General features: G+C 67.8%; 1 protein-coding gene across 18 annotated transcripts in view; it reads left to right on the plus strand.

Annotated features, from left to right (window-relative positions):
• MINK1 (misshapen like kinase 1) overlaps window positions 1-18,920 on the plus strand; it is a 77,515-nt gene that overhangs the window by 18,473 nt on the left and 40,122 nt on the right. For 17 of the 18 annotated variants that reach the window (XR_003998296.1, XR_003998297.1, XM_030547052.1 and 14 more), the window contains 4 exons: window positions 4,481-4,546; window positions 16,810-16,866; window positions 17,967-18,092; window positions 18,327-18,437. Coding sequence is in view for 15 of the 18 variants with exons in the window: in XM_030547052.1 (XP_030402912.1) it covers window positions 4,481-4,546; window positions 16,810-16,866; window positions 17,967-18,092; window positions 18,327-18,437 (360 nt within the window). In the remaining 3 variants the exon portion in view is untranslated. Of the gene's footprint in view, window positions 1-4,480; window positions 4,547-10,811; window positions 11,064-16,809; window positions 16,867-17,966; window positions 18,093-18,326; window positions 18,438-18,920 lie in introns of those variants that run through there. The other variant, XM_030547056.1, reaches the window with a different exon arrangement.

The following is an 18,920-nucleotide window of genomic DNA, read 5'->3' on the forward strand; positions in this document are numbered from 1 at the left end:
ATGCGGCGGGTGGGCAGCTGGCAGGCGCTTGCTGGAGTACAAAGTCCTGTTGACTCTGGAGGTGTGAGCTGGCTGCCGTGCCAGGAAAGGGGGGAGGGAAGGCGGCTTCCGCTGGGCCCGCCAGTGCAGGGGCAGGACCCGAGAATCCCCAGCTCCAGTCCCCTTCTCCGAGATAAACCCCGGTTCCCAGGCTTCCCCCCGCTGCCTCCCCCAGCTGCCCGGCTCAGCCCCCCGCTGCCCGGCTCAGCCCTCCGCTGCCTCCCCCCCGCTGCCCGGCTCCCACGCTCCCCCCCGCTGCCCGGCTCAGCCCCGCGCTCCTCCCATGCTCGGCCCCTTCCCCTGCAAACGCGCCAGCTGGCTGGGCTGCACGTGGGCTCCCTGTCTGCCGACGCTGCTGCTTCTCCAGCAGTCCGCTGAGCAGAGCCCAGCCGGCGTCAGAGCCGCAGCCTCAGGCCGGGGTCCCTGTGGCGCCCAGCATGGCACCCCTCAGTTGAAATGGGGGCCCGTTGGGCCGGGCACTGGACAGGTTCCTGCGTCAGATCTAGGGACCCTGCTGTGCCGGGCACAGCACAGCCCCCCTGACCTAAATCAGGGCCCATCGCACCGAACGGAGCTCGAGGCCCCTCGGCACGGCACAGACGGGCTGCGTGGCCGTCTCTGTCCCAAGCTGGGACGGAGGGGAAGGAGCAGGGGCCTGGGGCGGGGAAGGGACAGGCCCGAGGTCTCCCAGCCTGGTGGCCTGCCCACTAGGCCGTGCTGTCTCTACACCTCAGCCCACCAGGACCCTTGGGATTTTCCAGGTGCCAGGCAGAGGCTCCCCCCAGTCCCCCTGGCACCTGGGTGCCTTCCCCACAGGGTAAGCTGAGTCGCTTGGCCCTGGTGGGGCTGGCATACACTGAGCTGCCAGCAGGGACCCTGGCGTCCGGGCCGGAGAGGGGAGTACAAAGCCCTGTTCGCTGGCCTGTGTCCCAGGCCCCTTGTGACTGATCCTGGCCTGGCTTCTCTGCTTGTTCCTTTGTGTGCCAGGGCTCGGGCTCAGCTGCTCCGAGGCCTCTGTTGTGCTCCACTCTCTGCGTGGCGTAAGGCCCAGGAGGGAGCGACTGAATGCCAGGCCCTGATAGCGCTGCACCATCTCCAACCAACTGAGCCGTTCCGGGGCAGGGCGGGGCTGGGAGCCCGGACTCCTGGGTTCTCTCCCCAGCGCTGGGAGGGGAGTAGGGGCTGGTGGGTCAGAGCAGGGGGGCTGGGAGCCAGGACTCCTGGGTTCTCTCCCCAGCGCTGGGAGGGGAGTAGGGGCTGGTGGGTCAGAGCAGGGGGGCTGGGAGCCAGGACTCCTGGGTTCTCTCCCCAGCGCTGGGAGGGGAGTAGGGGCTGGTGTGTTAGAGCAGGGGGCGCTGGGAGCCAAGACTCCTGGGTTCTCTCCCCGGCGCTGGGAGGGGAGTGGGGGCTGGGAGCCAGGACTCCTGGGTTCTTTCCCTGGTGCTGGGAGGGGAGTGAGGGCTGGTGGATCAGAGCAGTGAAAGGTTGGTACAAAGGTCCCATTGTGCCAGGCACTGCACAGACCCCTGGGCTGAGATGGGGGCGGGGGGGTGCTACCATGCTAAGAGCAGCGTGGACCCCTCCAGCATGCAGGGGGCTGCATGGACACGCCCAGTTGTTCACGGAGCCGACAGCCAGGATGCCCCGTGCTGATCGGCTCCCCTGACCTGCGGGCGATGCCCGCGACTTCCCCTAGGGATCCTCACACCGTCCCAGCTCCCGAGGGGGTGTTTATTGTGCACCCCGGCCTGGCACACAACCCAGAGTGAACAGCCGATCGCTAACGGGCGCTCCTGCCATGTGACATTGTGAGGTCTGGTCCCTGCCCTGCTGAATATGGGAAACCTTCAGCCACCTTCCTGTGCCCTTGTGAGAAATGTCGCACAGCAGGAGCCCCGCGTTCTCTGAGTCTTCTGGAGCCGTTCCTTGTACCTGGCGGCAGTTCCTCCGCTGAGACACCCGTCTAATATATGGGGCCGCTAGACCGTCTAGGGAACCCAGAACAGAGGGTCTCACCCTCCTCCCCCTCTGCTGAGCCCCCTCACTAAAGCACCTTCCAGGCTGGCTGGGCAGAGAGGAAGACATGACGCCACCGCTGCCCTGGGGAGGAGGGTCTCATGGCTCATCACCCCGTCTGTGAAAAAGTGGGGCCTTGTTTTCCCCGCTGGGTCCTGCCCTGCCAGATCAAAGAGCCCTTCAGCCCCTGGGGTTTCTCCCCATGGAGGGGCTGAGCTGCCATGCTGCCAACAAGCCACCACGTGAGCTTTTAGTTAAGGACTCGAGCTGTTTCAGCTGCATTCTCACTGCACGGCAGCTTCTCCAGCTCTGCATCATGTCTGTTGCACCTCTCTGACCCCCACTCCCTGCAGCCTCTGTAAAATTCCCGCCCCAGCGCTGGGGTGTTCTTTGCAGACTGGCTTGCATTAACTTGACCGATAGCGTCTGGGCGTCACGTCAGTTGCTCGGCACCGGGGGCCAGAGGAGCCCCGCGGGTGCCCTGCAGCCGGAGGGCTGTGGGGAAGGACCGGCCGGCTCATATAGCCTCGCTCTGCGGCTTTGACGCAGCCCCAAAGTGCTTCTGGAAGCCGATAACCCCAGCAGTGCCCGTGGAAAGGCTCGGGGCACAAGGCACGTTCCCCGATCTGCGACCGCAGAGCGGCGTGGAGGTGAAACCTTCCTCCCTCGAAGTCTGAGAGAGAGCCAGCGTGTCCGGCCCTGGGGAGGCCAGGCGGGGGGCTAACCGTGGGCTGGGTCGGAGGCAGTGTGGCAAAGGAGCTATGGGAGAAGGCACCATGGGGCTCACAACGGAGCCAGTGGGCGATGGAGGCCGGTGGCTCTGCTTGGAGCTGGGGGGCGGTAGCCCCAGAGAGGATCAGGTGGGTGGGGACGGGCAGCAGAGGGCCTGGAGCCAGAAACTGAAGGGTTGGTGTTTGAGCCAGTGGAGAACGGGGGGGAAACCTTGGTCTGGCGGGGTCTGTGCAGCACCCGGAACAATGGAGGGCCCTGATCTTGGCCTGGGGGGGTCTGTGTGGCGCCCACTGTGACGGGGACCCCAATCTGAGTCAGGGAGGGAGGGTTCAGTGCACCATCAGACACCCCGGTCTCCGGCCGGGAGGGGTCTGCACAGCGCTGGACACTGCGGGGGCCCTGATCTCCGTCTTGGAGGGGTCTCTGCCCCGCGGGGGCCCCGGTCTCCGGCCGGGAGGGGTCTGCGCTGCGCTGGACACTGCGGGGGCCCCGATCTCCGTCTTGGAGGGGTCTCTGCCCCGCGGGGGCCCCGCTCTCCGGCCGGGAGGGGTCTGCGCAGCGCTGGACACTGCGGGGACCCTGATCTCTGTCTTGGAGGGGTCTCTGCCCCGCGGGGGCCCCGGTCTCCGGCCGGGAGGGGTCTGCGCTGCGCTGGACACTGCGGTGGCCCCGATCTCCGTCTTGGAGGGGTCTCTGCCCCGCGGGGGCCCCGCTCTCCGGCCGGGAGGGGTCTGCGCAGCGCTGGACACTGCGGGGGCCCTGATCTCCGTCTTGGAGGGGTCTCTGCCCCGCGGGGGCCCCAGTCTCCGGCCAGGAGGGGTCTGCGCAGCGCTGGACACTGCGGGGGCCCCGATCTCCGTCTTGGAGGGGTCTCTGCCCCGCGGGGGCCCCGCTCTCCGGCCGGGAGGGGTCTGCGCAGCGCTGGACACTGCGGGGGCCCTGATCTCCGTCTTGGAGGGGTCTCTGCCCCGCGGGGGCCCCAGTCTCCGGCCAGGAGGGGTCTGCGCAGCGCTGGACACTGCGGGGGCCCCGATCTCCGTCTTGGAGGGGTCTCTGCCCCGCGGGGGCCCCGGTCTCCGGCCGGGAGGGGTCTGCGCATTGCCGGATGCTGTGGGGGCCCTGATCTCCGTCCAGGAGTGGTTTTCCTGGCACTAGCATGACAGGGTCGCCCATCTAGGTCTGGGCTCTGTAGATACTGCCTTGCTACGGGTTACATCCATGTGGGAGGAGGTCAGAGAGAGGGGTGGGGCATCAGGCCCCCATGCTCAGCGCTGTTAACCTGGCTGCCTGGACCTGACCATGTGGCTGACCAGGCACTACTCAGCCAGCAGGAGCTGCTGCCCAGGAAGGCTGTATGGATGCGGCTGCCTCTGGTCTGGAGCTCGTCCCTCCCCCTCCAATATAGGTTAGCACTTGGCAAATGCTGTGCGCCCAGGGGGCCGTGTTACATCAGGCCCCGGCCATGGTATTAATAGCTCTGCGGTGTGATCCGCTGCAGAGCCCCCGCCCAGTGCCAAGTGGAATGGGAGGGTGGGCTGGTGTGTGGCGGGGGGAGGAGGGGAGGTCTCCAGGGCAGGCCAGCATGGGGGGCAGGGACTGGAGTTGAGGTGAGGGGCAGGATGTGGCAGGCTGGCATGGGGAGGGACTGTTTATGGCATGATCCCTCCTGACATTGTCTCTTTGTACCCCCCAGGACCCTGCCGGCATATTCGAACTGGTGGAGGTGGTCGGGAACGGGACATATGGACAGGTCTACAAGGTGAGTTCGTGGCCAGCCCACGCCATTCATCTGCCCCGTCCCTGGGCACCAGCCAGAGCCACCCAACGGCAGGAGCAATCCTCTGTGGCAAGGCCAGCTCACCGTGACCCTGAGCATCTGGAGACTGGAGCCCTGCCCTGCCACTCACCCGCTAGGGGACAGTTCCATGTTCCCAGGCTGTGGGGAGTTTGAACGTGGGGCCGCCCTTGGAGATGGAGAGGTCTTGTGTGTGTGATCCTTCATTGCCAGGACAAGCGCCCCCCTGGCTGCTGGGGAAGGTGGGCAGGGAGGGGAGAGCTGCCTTGGTGGGTGCTGCACAGCCGAGATGGGGGCCCTCTGAAGCCTTACGTCTCCCCCACAACTGAGGCTGAGGCCTGTGCAGACCCCTGGGGAGAGATGGTCCCAGCGCCGGCAGGTTATAAATAGCTGAAGGATGGGAATTCTGCACACACACACACAGCAGGGCAATAAATCCCCCGAAGTCAGAGTCCTGAGCCCCCAGCCCAATCCCAGCACATGTTGTCTAGGACTCCACGGCATCCCATGTGCTCACCGTGTGCTCCTGTGGTGAGAACGGTGCTGAGCTGTAGGCGGTGTTGCCTCAGAGCCCTGTCATTGTGCTAGGTGGGGTGTGTTATTTATTACGTGTATTACGGTAGTGTCAGGGGACCCCAGCCGTGACTAGGTCCCGTGGCACTGGACGCTGCACATTATTAGGTGTATTACGGTAGTGTCAGCATAGCCATGGCCAGGGCTCCATGGTGCTGTGTGCTGTATGTTATTAGGTGTATTACGGTAGTCTCGGCATAGCGGTGGCCAGGCCCCGTGGTGCTAGGTGCTGTACATTATTACATGTATTACAGTAGTGTCGGCATACCCCAGCCGTGGCCAGGGCTCCATGGTGCTGTGTGCTGTATGTTATTAGGTGTATTATGGTAGTGTCGGCGTACCCCAGCCGTGGCCAGGGCCCCATGGCGCTAGGTGCTGTACATTATTAGGTGTATTACGGTAGTGTCAGCATAGCCATGCCCAGGACCCCGTGGCGCTGGGTGCTGTATGTTGTTAGATGTATTACGGTAGTGTTGGTGTAGCGGTGGCCAGGGCCCCGTGGCGCTGTGTGCTGTACATTATTAGGTGTATTACAGTAGTGTCGGCGTAGCGGTGGCCAGGGCCCCGTGGCGCTGTGTGCTGTACATTATTAGGTGTATTACAGTAGTGTCGGCGTAGCGGTGACCAGGGCCCCGTGGCGCTGTGTGCTGTACATTATTAGGTGTATTACAGTAGTGTCGGCGTAGCGGTGGCCAGGGCCCCGTGGCGCTGTGTGCTGTACATTATTAGGTGTATTACAGTAGTGTCGGCGTAGCGGTGACCAGGGCCCCGTGGCGCTGTGTGCTGTACATTATTAGGTTTATTACGGTAGTGTCGGCGTCGCGGTGGCCAGGGCTCCGTGGCTCTGTGTGCTGTACATTAGGTGTATTACGGTAGTGTCGGCATAGCCGTGGCCAGGGCCCCGTGGTGCTGTGTGCTGTACATTAGGTGTATTACAGTAGTGTCGGCGTAGTGGTGGCCAGGGCCCCGTGGTGCTAGGTGCTGTTCATTATTAGGTGTATTATGGTAGTGTTGGCGTAGCGGTGGCCAGGGCCCCGTGGCGCTGGGTGCTGTACATTGTGTATTATGGTAGTGTCGGCGTAGCGGTGACCAGGGCCCTGTGGCGCTGAGTGCTGTACATTAGGTGTATTACGGTAGTGTCGGTGTAGCGGTGACCAGGGCCCCGTGGCGCTGAGTGCTGTACATTAGGTGTATTATGGTAGTGTTGTCGTAGCGGTGGCCAGGGCCCCATGGCGCTGGGTGCTGTACATTAGGTGTATTACGGTAGTGGCATAGCTGTGGCCAGGGCCCCGTGGCGCTAGGTGCTGTGCAAACAGCCCGAAGCGTCGCTCCTGGCCCCACGGAGTTGACATGCTCAGTCACTCGTCCCCCCAGCTCCACAGGCCTGGCGCTGTCCCAGGCCCTGTTCGGTGGGCCCAGCGAGCTGGCCTTCTCGGCTCCAGCCAGCTAGCAGCACCCCCCAGGCTGGAGGCGGCCCATGGGCTTGGCCTTCAGGGAGAGCGCGGGGGGAGCTGTGAGCCCCCCCTTGAGCAGGAGCCTCTCTGTCCCACCAGCTGGGTGTGCGCAGACGAGCGGTGACTGGTGCAGGGCCCAAGCTGTGAGCCTGCGGTGGGTGAGTCTGTGGCTCTGCTCGTTAGGGTAATGAATTGCCATCCCAGTCCTGGCTATTTGCATGCTAGGATGGTGAGGGGGGGACTTAATTTCCCCCGTGAATGGGGGGGAGACGAGACGAGGCTGGAAGAGACGGACCCCGTGGCTGTGGTGAAGTCTCCCCGCTAGGACCCCAGATCCATCTGTCCGGGCGCGGCACGAGGGATCAGCAGCGTGGAGGTGACTGACTTTCTTATCTTTACCCTAACGCTTCTGTGGCTGCAATAGCCCAGTGCTGCACTGGATTAACTGTTGCAAACCCAGATGGGGAAACTGAGTCACGGCGCCACAAAATCACTTCCCCAGGGTCACACGGGAAGTCTGGCTGAGCAGGGACTCAAACCCAGTCTCCCCAGTCCCCAGTTTGTCATCCCGCAATGGGGAAATGCTGCCTCGCTGCCTCGTGGAAGTTGTAGTTTGGGTGCCCCATGCCGGTGGGCTGTATGGTTGGACTACATCTCCCATGAGGCAGAGCGGTGGCTCAGCTGAAAAAGCACCCGCGGTGCATCATGGGAGATGTAGTCCAGGCAGAGAGCTGGGCCCATGGAGGTGAACAAGGGGCGTGTGCTGCATCTGAACGACGCCTTCCCAAATGGAAATTTTCAACTGTTTCACCACAATTGTGAGACTTAGCATGGGGGAGGGCACCCCTGTTTCCGACAGTCTCTGCCGCGGGGCCTGGTACGCGGGAGACCGAGAGCAGCGTTGCCAACTCCCTTAAAGCCCCAGCTGCTGGAGTCATGGTATTGCTGGGGAATCCTGCCTCCTTCTTCCTTGCCAGGGGAAGCTGCCAGCTGTCCTGGCTGCAGAAAGCTTGAGACTGAGACGTGAATGGGAACCAGAACCCAGCGTTCCTTGTGTGTGTGTTGGAGTCTCGGGATTTCGAGGGTCTTGCCGTGGCTTTAGCAGTACTGGGCTGGGGGGTTGGATTCTCATTGGGGGTCTCTTCACCGCCAGGTTGGCCCAGGCTCTGCGCTCCAGCTAGCGCCTCTCCTGTCCCCTCCCACAGGTAGGCTAGCGGTTTGGTTTGGGGGGTCATCTCCTCGCTGGTGGTCCCCATCCTCGAGTGATTGCTGCCTCTGAGCCTGCTGTGAGTGCTCACGCTGAGCTAGGCCGGCCCGTGCCCTGGGGGCAGCAGCTGGCGGGCAGACCAGGCCTGCTTCTCGTTAAGGTTGGCTTTGCAGGGGTTAATGCTGAGTGCGTGTCCCAAGCATCCCTGCCCTGGCAGAGGTGGGCTGATCAGTCCGGTATGAGAGCACCCGTGAATCACACATAACTGGAGCCCGGGGAGGAGGAGAGAGGTTCTGTCTCCAGCTCCCCCCACCCCACCCGGCCTGCCCCTGCTCCAACCACTAGCCCCCACTCCCCTCCCAGAGCCGGGGAGAGAACCCAGGAGTCCTGGCTCCCAGCCCCCCCCCCCCCCAGCTCTGACCCACCAGCCCCTACTCCCCTCCTAGAGCAGGGGAGAGAACCCAGGAGTCCTGGCTCCCAGCCCCTGCTGCTCTAACCCACCAGTCCCCACTTCCCCCATCATTGGGGAGGAACCCAGGCGTCCTGGCTCCCCGCCTCCCCCTGCTCTGACCGCTAGCCCTCACTGCCCTTCAGTGCGGAGCTTGTGGTGAGAAGTGTGCTGAGCGTTATACCGCTGCCCTTGGCAGCCTGCCCTTCCCCCAAGAGGAGCCGGCTGGGCTAATGCAGGCTGATGAGGTGAACCCCCGGGAAATCTCTCCAGCGTTGTAGGTCAGTTCCTAGCTGTGCTGGTTCCCGGCAGAGGGGTCTGGCTGGCAGAATGCGCTTCTGCCGTCGCTCCGGTTCCGGGTACAGGCCTGAAAGCACCTCTGTCCTCCTTTCCTCGTGGCACCCCAGCCTCTCCGCAGCCTCCCACCCTCCTGCACGTCTCTGCTTCCACCTGCTGACCTCCCCAGCAGCCCGCCCGGCGTGCGGTGTGTCTCTGATCCCCAGATCATCTAGTCCGACCCCTGCGGGACACGGGCGGAGGGTTTCACTCTGCTCCCCCTGGGCTGAGCCAGTCCCTCGGGCCGGATCGGGTCACGTCTGGGCTGGCCGGCATGAGACGGGCACTGCAAATAGCTGTCCTTGGGGGCCAGGGCATGAATTGAACCCAGCGTGTTGAGTGTGATGTGGAGCCCCGTGGGTGTGCCCACGTGTCATGGACTCACAGATCGGGCCCCATGCGGTCCGTGGGGGGTGCCCCGTTCAGTGCGACAGCCCTTCTTGGGGGGCCACTCTCTCCCGGGGTCAGGCCCCTATACCTCCCGGAGCCGCACCTCTCTCAGCCTCAGCACATCTGTTTCTGCCATGGCCCCCCCTAGGGAGCCCCTCGCTCTGGGCCCCCCCGAGGCCTCCACTCCCCTGTTCTCTAGCCCGGAGCGACTCTCCGCCAGCGTAACACAGGAGGGGTTATCGAGCGATGAACCCAGCACAGGAGACTCTCCGGGGCTGAGGCCTGGCCTGGCCTCCCCCAGCCCAGCACATCCCCGTCCCCCTGCACCCAGGGGGGCTCTGCCTGCTCCCCCTCTCCAGCCCCTGCTGGGCATCTGATACCCCAAGCTCCCCCTCTGTCCACAACCCCCTGGAAAACACAAAAAACCCAGGAAACGCCCCCGCACTTTCTCACACCACACTGGGGGAAAGGAGGCGGGTACTGCATGGCCAGACCCCAGCTGCCTTGTGCACATACAGGTGCCATGGACACACAGGTCGGGCCCACTCTTGGCCCCATAGGGTCCCTGGGGGGACCCCCCTTCAGTGCGACAGCGCCTAGTCCAGCAGCCACCTCCTTCCAGCCAATCCAATATCACCAGCCCCCCCAGCTCCTCTCTGTCCCAGGGAAACAGGTCGCTGGGCCCCCTCCCTTCTGTCCTTTGTCCTCCCACTGGCCAGAACCAGCTGAGGGCCAAGCTGCAGTGGGCCCCTTAGTCTCCAGGTCACCAGTTGTTGGGGTTCCCCATCTCCAGGCAGGTCATTGTCCGGGGCTCCCATCTGCCAGGTGAGGTCACACCTGGTTCTCCCGCCACCTCGTTAAACACGCAGCACTCAGGGAAACTGAGGCAGGCACACGCTATTCATGTAAAACGCTCCCAAAATCTCCACTTTGTCACAATAGGATTTGCCACCTGGTTAAAAAATAACCCAAACAACCCCCACTTTTCTCCTAGTCTCCCCAGCCCGGTTCTGCCCCAAAATCTCCCACAAGGGCCGATTCCTTCTCCACTTTGGCAGGCTGGTACAGCCGGGGGGCTGTCTGGTCAGATCAGCGCTTTGTCTGCAGAGGCAGGCCCGGCGTCCTCACCTGCCCAGGCAGCGTGGGATGGGCTGTATGAGACGGTTGGCGAGGGGGCGCAGCTTTTCTGCCCCCACCCCGGAGCAGCTGGGCGGCCCGGTTAAGGATCGGGTCCACTGAGGACAGAGGTGCGTTCACAGCCAGGGGTGGAGGCTGCTGTGGGAGAAGCAAAGGGCGGGATTCGTAGGGTGTGTGTGTGTGTGTGAGATTGTGGTGTTTTAATTTCTCAGTGTTCCTGCTCCTCGGGGGCCGCGCCTGGTGGGAGAAGCTCCACTTTTCATTAAAACCAAATCCACCCGTTCCGAGGCCTGCGGCTGCAGGGCCCAGGTGCCCCTCAGAGCGCAGGAACGAAGGGAAAGTGGCAGAACTGGTTTGGGGGTTTTGAAGATGGATTTTTAAGCGAATCTCACGGCTTTTGAGAGCCCGGCTCATGATAATTGGGCTTGGCACGTCGGGGGGTCGCATGGGAACGTGTGCTCAGAACCCGGGAGTCGGGGCCTGAAACGCTGAGAGACTGATTGGAAAAAGGTCTTTTTGTAAGGTTTGGGGGCACTGCGTGGACTCCCCAGCCGAGATCAGGGGCCCCAGCTGTGCCAGGCGCTGCCCAGACCCCCCCCCCGACCCGCTGTTCGATGTGGGGTGAAAATGGCTTTCCTTGTGCTCTGCTTTGTGTCGGCGCGCTGAGTTCCCATGGAAACCCCGGCTCTGTTTTCTGGAACGTCCCCCTGCTCCTGGAATCCAGGCTGGGTAGAAATAACCCGATCCAGGGCCCCTGCCACTGCGCTGCGCGCGCGGGGCAGAGCTGGGACCCCCTTTGCAGGGAGCGGCGGAGCGTGGCATTGAGAGGGGCACAGGCCGGAGACCGAAGCATTTCAGCCCTCAGGGGGCTCGGCTGGCCTGGGTCCCGGCAGAGAGCCAGGGGCCCCCAGCGCCCGGGCCCCACTGATCCAGCAGGCGACCCACGGCACAGGGGAAGGGGAGAACCGCGCCCGGAGCCAGCTCAAGGGGCTCCCCGTGGGCCAGGCAGGAAGAGGACAGTGGGAGCCGGGCGGGAACTGCCAGCCCCCTGCCCCAGCCCATCTCGAGCCCCTTACGCAGCGCAAGGAGCCACAGGGGCCTGGCTGGTTGCCGTGGGGCAGACCAGAGGCTAGGGGGATGGGTCCGCCAAGCCCAGGCACTTGTGCTGGAGCAGAGCTGCTCCAGACGGGGCCTCGGGATGCCTGGGTGCAGGGCTGGGCCCCCCAGGATGGCAGATGCCCGTCCAGCCCCAGCCTTGCCCTGCCCCTGCTCAGGCTGGCGTGGGGGCAGCCCCCTGGAGACAGGAGAAGGAAGATCCCCCCCCCCCCCGCGGCAGCGGCAAGCAGCTCCTGTGGGGGCAGGAGGCCTCCTCCCACGCCCCCCCCATCAGTCCCCAGCCCAGAGGAGCAGAAGGCGGTTGCTAGGCGACACCCGCCCACACCCCCAGCACATGGCACCATGCAGGCACATGGCAGAGGGCTGGGGGGGCTCTGCAGCGCAGGGGTCAAGGGAAGCCACCCAGGGGGTCTCCAGCCCCTCAGGCCTGCGCTGCTTTATCCCCCTCACCCCCGGGGGGTCCGAGATTCACCAGCCTGCCGTGGAGCCGGGCGTGAGGAGTCCTCAGCCAGCCAGGGGCTGGAGCCCAGCTCCTTCCTCTGGGATTCATACTGCGGGACATGAGCGCTAGCAGCCGGCCGTCCTGGCTCCCAGCGCCCCGCTTTACCCACCAGCCCCCACTCCCCTCCCAGAGCCAGGGAGAGAACCCAGGAGTCCTGGCTCCCAGCCCCCTGCGCTGACCCACCAGCCCCCACTCCCCTCCCAGAGCCGGGGAGAGAACCCAGGAGTCCTGGCTCCCAGCCCCGCCTGCTTTCACCCACGAGTCCCCACTCCCCTCCCAGAGCCGGGGAGAGAACCCAGGAGTCCTGGCTCCCAGCCCCTCTGCTCTAACCCACCAGCCCTCACTCCCCTCCCAGAGCCGGGGAGAGAACCCAGGAGTCCTGGCTCCCAGCCCCCCCTGCTCTCACCCACCAGCCCCCACTCCCCTCCCAGAGCCGGGGAGAGAACCCAGGAGTCCTGGCTCCCAGCCCCCACTCCCCTCGCAGAGCCGGGAGGAGAACCCAGGAGTCCTGGCTCCCAGCCCCCCCTTCTCTAACCCACCAGCCCCCACTCCCCTCCCAGAGCTGGGGAGAGAACCCAGGAGTCCTGGCTCCCAGCCCCCACTCCCCTCCCAGAGCCGGGGAGAGAACCCAGGAGTCCTGGCTCCCAGCCCCCCCTGCTCTATCCCCCCAGACCCCACTCCCCTCCCAGAGCCGGGGAGAGAACCCAGGAGTCCTGGCTCCCAGCCCCCACTCCCCTCGCAGAGCCGGGAGGAGAACCCAGGAGTCCTGGCTCCCAGCCCCCCCTTCTCTAACCCACCAGCCCCCACTCCCCTCCCAGAGCCGGGGAGAGAACCCAGGAGTCCTGGCTCCCAGCCCCCCCTGCTCTAACCACCAGCCCCCACTCCCCTCCCAGAGCTGGGGAGAGAACCCAGGAGTCCTGGCTCCCAGCCCCCCCTGCTCTAACCCACCAGCCCCCACTCCCCTCCCAGAGCCGGGGAGAGAACCCAGGAGTCCTGGCTCCCTGCCCCCCCACGTTCTAACCACCCATAGCTGGGGAGAGAAGCCGGGAGGGGAGTGGGGGCTGGTGAGTAGAACGGGGGGCTGGCAGACCTGGGGTCTATCTCTGGTGCTGGGCCCCTTGCTATTCCCTTCCCTGTGGGGAGTGGGGCCGGGCGGCTGTGCTGGACTGTGACTGAGGGCCTGGTGCCCCCTGCTGACTGTACAGCACCTTGCGTGGAGCCCAGCACAATGGGGCCCTGATCTCAGCTGGGGGACAGGCGGGCGCGAGGGCGGTCTGGGCAGCACCCGGCAGGGCGGGGGCCCTGATCTCAGCCGGGGGGCTGGCGGGCGGTCTGTGCAGCGCCCGGCAGGGCAGGGGCCCTGATCTCAGCTGGGGGACAGGCGGGCGCGAGGGCGGTCTGGGCAGCGCCCGGCAGGGCGGGGGCCCCGATCTCAGCCGGGGGGCGGTCGGGCGCGAGGGCGGTCTGGGCAGCGTCTGGCAGGATGGGGCCCTGATCTCAGCCGGGGGGTGGGCGGCCAGTCTGGGCAGCACCCGGCAGGACGGGGCCCTGATCTCAGCTGGGGGACAGGCGGGCGCGAGGGCGGTCTGGGCAGCGCCCGGCAGGGCGGGGGCCCTGATCTCAGCCGGGGGGCTGGCGGTCGGTCTGTGCAGCGTCCGGCAGGGTGGGAGCCCTGATCTCAGCCGGGGGGCTGGCGGGCGCGAGGGCGGTCTGGGCAGCGTCTGGCAGGATGGGGCCCTGATCTCAGCCGGGGGGTGGGCGGCCAGTCTGGGCAGCACCCGGCAGGACGGGGCCCTGATCTCAGCCGGGGGGCTGGCGGGCGCGAGGGCGGTCTGGGCAGCGTCTGGCAGGATGGGGCCCTGATCTCAGCCGGGGGGTGGGCGGCCAGTCTGGGCAGCACCCGGCAGGACGGGGCCCTGATCTCAGCCGGGGGGCGGGCGGGCGCGAGGGCGGTCTGGGCAGCGCCCGGCAGGGCGGGGGCCCTGATCTCAGCCGGGGGGCTGGCGGGCGGTCTGTGCAGCGTCCGGCAGGGCGGGGGCCCTGATATCGGGCGGGGGCCCTGATCTCAGCCGGGCGGGCGGTCCGGGCAGCGTCTGGCAGGATGGGGCCCTGATCTCAGCCGGGGGGTGGGCGGCCAGTCTGGGCAGCACCCGGCAGGGTGGGGGCCCTGATATCAGCCGGGGGGCGGGCGGTCGGGCGGTCTGGGCAGCACCCGGCAGGGCGGGGGCCCTGATCTCAGCCGGGGGGCTGGCGGGCGGTCTGTGCAGCTTCCGGCAGGGCGGGGGCCCTGATCTCGGGCGGGGGCCCTGATCTCAGCCGGGCGGGCGGTCTGGGCAGCGTCTGGCAGGATGGGGCCCTGATCTCAGCCGGGGGGTGGGCGGCCAGTCTGGGCAGCACCCGGCAGGACGGGGCCCTGATCTCAGCTGGGGGACAGGCGGGCGCGAGGGCGGTCTGGGCAGCGCCCAGCAGGGCGGAGGCCCTGATCTCAGCCGGGGGGCTGGCGGGCGGTCTGTGCAGCGTCCGGCAGGGCGGGGGCCCTGATCTCGGGCAGGGGCCCTGATCTCAGCCGGGTGGGCGGTCCGGGCAGCGTCTGGCAGGATGGGGCCCTGATCTCAGCCGGGGGGTGGGCGGCCAGTCTGGGCAGCACCCGGCAGGGTGGGGGCCCTGATCTCAGCTGGGGGGCGGGCGGGCAGGCGGTCTGGGCAGCGCCCGGCAGGGTGGGGGTCCTGATCTCAGCTGGGGGGCGGGCAGGCGGCCAGTCTGGGCAGCACCCGGCAGGACGGGGCCCTGATCTCAGCTGGGGGACAGGCGGGCGCGAGGGCGGTCTGGGCAGCGCCCGGCAGGGCGGGGGCCCTGATCTCAGCCGGGGGGCTGGCGGGCGGTCTGTGCAGCGTCCGGCAGGGCGGGGGCCCTGATCTCGGGCGGGGGCCCTGATCTCATCCTGGCGGGCGGTCCGGGCAGCGTCTGGCAGGACGGGGCCCTGATCTCAGCCGGGGGGTGGGCGGCCAGTCTGGGCAGCACCCGGCAGGGTGGGGGTCCTGATCTCAGCTGGGGGACAGGCGGGCGGGCGGGCAGTCTGGGCAGCACCCGGCAGGGTGGGGGTCCTGATCTCAGCTGGGGGGCGGGCAGGCGGCCAGTCTGGGCAGCACCCGGCAGGACGGGGCCCTGATCTCAGCTGGGGGACAGGCGGCGCGCGAGGGCGGTCTGGGCAGCGCCCGGCAGGGCGGGGCCCTGATCTCAGCCGGGGGCTGGCGGGCGGTCTGTGCAGCGTCCGGCAGGGCGGGGGCCCTGATCTCGGCTGGGGCCCTGATCTCATCCTGCGGGCGGTCCGGGCAGCGTCTGGCAGGAACGGGGCCCTGATCTCAGCCGGGGGGTGGGCGGCCAGTCTGGGCAGCACCCGGCAGGGTGGGGGTCCTGATCGTCTGCTGGGGGGCGGGGGGCAGGCGGCCAGTCTGGGCAGCACCCGGCAGGACGGGGCCCTGATCTCAGCTGGGGGACAGGCGGGCGGGCGGGCAGTCTGGGCAGCGTCCGGCAGGGTAGGGGCCCTGATCTCAGCCGGGGGGCTGGCGGGCGGTCTGGGCAGCGCCCGGCAGGACGGGGCCCTGATCTCAGCCAGAGGGCAGGCGGGCGGTCTGTGCAGCGTCTGGCAGGGCGGGGGCCCTGATCTCAGCCAGGGGGAGGGCGGGCGGGCTGGGCAGCGCCCGGCAGGACGGGGGCCCTGATCTCGGGCGGGGGCCCTGATCTCAGCCAGGCGGGCGGTCCGGGCAGCGTCTGGCAGGACGGGGCCCTGATGTCAGCCGGGGGGTGGGCGGCCAGTCTGGGCAGCACCCGGCAGGATGGGGCCCTGATCTCAGCTGGGGGGCGGTCTGGGCAGCGCCCGGCAGGGTGGGGGCCCTGATCTCAGCTGGGGGGCGGGCGGGCAGGCGGTCTGGGCAGCGCCCGGCAGGGTGGGGGTCCTGATCTCAGCCGGGGGACGGTCGGGCGCGAGGGCGGTCTGGGCAGCGTCTGGCAGGATGGGGCCCTGATCTCAGCCGGGGGGTGGGCGGCCAGTCTGGGCAGCACCCGGCAGGACGGGGCCCTGATCTCAGCTGGGGGACAGGCGGGCGCGAGGGCGGTCTGGGCAGCGCCCGGCAGGGCGGGGGCCCTGATCTCAGCCGGGGGGCTGGCGGGCGGTCTGTGCAGCGCCCGGCAGGGTGGGAGCCCTGATCTCAGCCGGGGGGCTGGCGGGCGCGAGGGCGGTCTGGGCAGCGTCTGGCAGGATGGGGCCCTGATCTCAGCCGGGGGGTGGGCGGTCGGTCTGTGCAGCGCCCGGCAGGGTGGGAGCCCTGATCTCAGCCGGGGGGCTGGCGGGCGCGAGGGCGGTCTGGGCAGCGTCTGGCAGGATGGGGCCCTGATCTCAGCCGGGGGGTGGGCGGCCAGTCTGGGCAGCACCCGGCAGGATGGGGCCCTGATCTCAGCTGGGGGGCGGTCTGGGCAGCGCCCGGCAGGGTGGGGGCCCTGATCTCAGCTGGGGGGCGGGCGGGCAGGCGGTCTGGGCAGCGCCCGGCAGGGTGGGGGTCCTGATCTCAACTGGGGGGCGGGCAGGCGGGCGGTCTGGGCAGCGCCCGGCAGGACGGGGCCCTGATCTCAGCTGGGGGGCGGGCGGGCGGGCGGTCTGGGCAGCGCCCGGCAGGACGGGGCTCTGATCTCAGCTGGGGGGCGGGCGGCCAGTCTGGGCAGCACCCGGCAGGACGGGGGCCCTGATCTCAGCCGGGGGGTGGGCGGGTGGTCTGGGCAGCACCCGGCAGGACGGGGGCCTGATCTCCAGGGGGCTTGTTAATCACACATGTTCCCCAGCCGCATGGTGTGCAGGGGGGTGGGGGGATTTCCCCCACTCCCTGTTAGTCGAGGGTCAGCTCTGCCCCAGAGCCTGCTACTGTCCATTGCTGCGGAGATCCAGTGGCGGTCAGTTCCGCCGGCCAGGCCCCCAGAGCTGGGTCCAAGTGCTGTGCCAGCGGAGCCCCCCTGCCGCCTCTCTGCACCCCACGCTCAAGGGCTGACCCCCCCCCGCCTTTGCCTCCCCAGGGCCGCCATGTCAAGACAGGGCAGCTGGCAGCCATCAAAGTCATGGACGTCACCGAGGTAAGAAGGATTGGGGTGGGGGGTGCCCCAACATCAGTCCCTGGGACCTCGTCTGTATGGCAGTGCAGCAGCTGCCCCCTGCCCTTCCCTGGGGGTGTCCTTCCTCCCCCCTCAGCCCCATTGGCTCTGCAGCCCTCCCATCCCCGAGCAGCCTGGCATCCCTCCCCTGCCCCGGGGTGCTTATCCCAGCCTGGCTCTGCCAGCCTCCTCGCCATCCCCCAGCAGCCTGGCATCCCTCCCCTGCCCCCGGGGTGCTTATCCCAGCCTGGCTCTGCCAGCCTCCTCTGCACCCCCAGCAGCCTGGCATCCCTCCTCTGCCCCCGGGGTGCTTATCCCAGCCTGGCTCTGCCAGCCTCCTCTGCACCCCCAGCAGCCTGGCATCCCTCCCCTGCCCCCGGGGTGCTTATCCCAGCCTGGCTCTGCCAGCCTCCTCGCCATCCCCCAGCAGTCTGGCATCCCTCCTCTGCCCCCGGGGTGCTTATCCCAGCCTGGCTCTGCCAGCCTCCTCTGCACCCAGGGTGCTTATCCCAGCCTGGCTCTGCCAGCCTCCTCTGCCCCCGGGGTGCTTATCCCAGCCTGGCTCTGCCAGCCTCCTCTGCACCCCCAGCAGCCTGGCATCCCTCCTCTGCCCCCGGGGTGCTTATCCCAGCCTGGCTCTGCCAGCCTCCTCTGCACCCCCAGCAGCCTGGCATCCCTCCTCTGCCCCCGGGGTGCTTATCCCAGCCTGGCTCTGCCAGCCTCCTCTGCACCCCAGCAGCCTGGCATCCCTCCTCTGCCCCCGGGGTGCTTATCCCAGCCTGGCTCTGCCAGCCTCCTCTGCACCCCCAGCAGCCTGGCATCCCTCCTCTGCCCCCGGGGTGCTTATCCCAGCCTGGCTCTGCCAGCCTCCTCTGCACCCCCAGCAGCCTGGCATCCCTCCTCTGCACCCAGGCACACCACTTCCGAGCTGGGCTGGCAGGGGCTGCGGGTCGGCAGTGAGGGGCACCGGCAGGGCTGGGCTAGCAGGGGCAGTGGGTCAGGACTGAGGGCACCCCAGAGCTGGGGGTGGGGATCCCAGTGTGGGGGGCTCCCCGTAACCCGGGTCCTCTCCGCCCCGCCAGGACGAGGAGGAGGAAATCAAGCAGGAGATCAACATGCTGAAGAAATACTCCCACCACCGCAACATCGCCACCTACTACGGCGCCTTCATCAAGAAGAGCCCGGCCGGGAACGACGACCAGCTGTGGGTACGTGGGGCGGGGCGGGGCGGGCAGGGCAGCCCCTTGGGTCGCCTGGCTGCTGGGGCCCGCTGCAGGGCCTGCCCTCTCCCAGACAAGCTCTCTGGCTCCGTGCAGCGCCTGGCGCGGCTCAGCCCTGAGCTCAGGCGCTGTCTGTGCCACAGTGAGCTCCTGTGGCCACCTCTCCCCTCCACGCGCCGGGAGGGGCGCCGGGCCGGGCCGGTAACTCTGTGCTCCCCCCAGCTGGTGATGGAGTTCTGCGGGGCCGGCTCCGTCACGGACCTGGTCAAGAACACGAAGGGCAACGCGCTGAAGGAGGACTGCATCGCCTACATCTGCCGGGAGATCCTGCGGGTACGCCGGGCCTGCCCTCCGCGCCCCACCGCCAGGGGGCCGGGGGCCAGGACTCCTGGGTTCTCGGCTGGGGGGTACAGCAGGGGGGCCGGGGGCCAGGACTCCTGGGTTCTCGGCTGGGGGGTACAGCAGGGGGACCGGGGGCCAGAACTCCTGGGTTCTCGGCTGGGGGGGTACAGCAGGGGGGCCGGGGGCCAGGACTCCTGGGTTCTCACCAGGGGGGCTGGGGGCTAGGACTCCTGGGTTCTCTCCCCGGCTCTGGAAGGGGAGTGGGGGCTGGTGGGTCAGAGCAGGGGGGCTGGGAGCCAGGACTCCTGGGTTCTCTCCCCGGCTCTGGGAGGGGAGTGGGGGCTGGTGGTGAGAGCAGGGGGGCTGGGAGCCAGGACTCCTGGGTTCTCTCCCCGGCTCTGGGAGGGGAGTGGGGGCTGGTGGGTTAGAGCAGGGGGGATGGGAGCCAGGACTCCTGGGTTCTCTCCCTGGCTC

The sequence above is a fragment of the Gopherus evgoodei genome, unplaced genomic scaffold (genome assembly GCF_007399415.2).
Source record: "Gopherus evgoodei ecotype Sinaloan lineage unplaced genomic scaffold, rGopEvg1_v1.p scaffold_51_arrow_ctg1, whole genome shotgun sequence".
Classification (NCBI taxonomy): domain Eukaryota; kingdom Metazoa; phylum Chordata; order Testudines; family Testudinidae; genus Gopherus; species Gopherus evgoodei.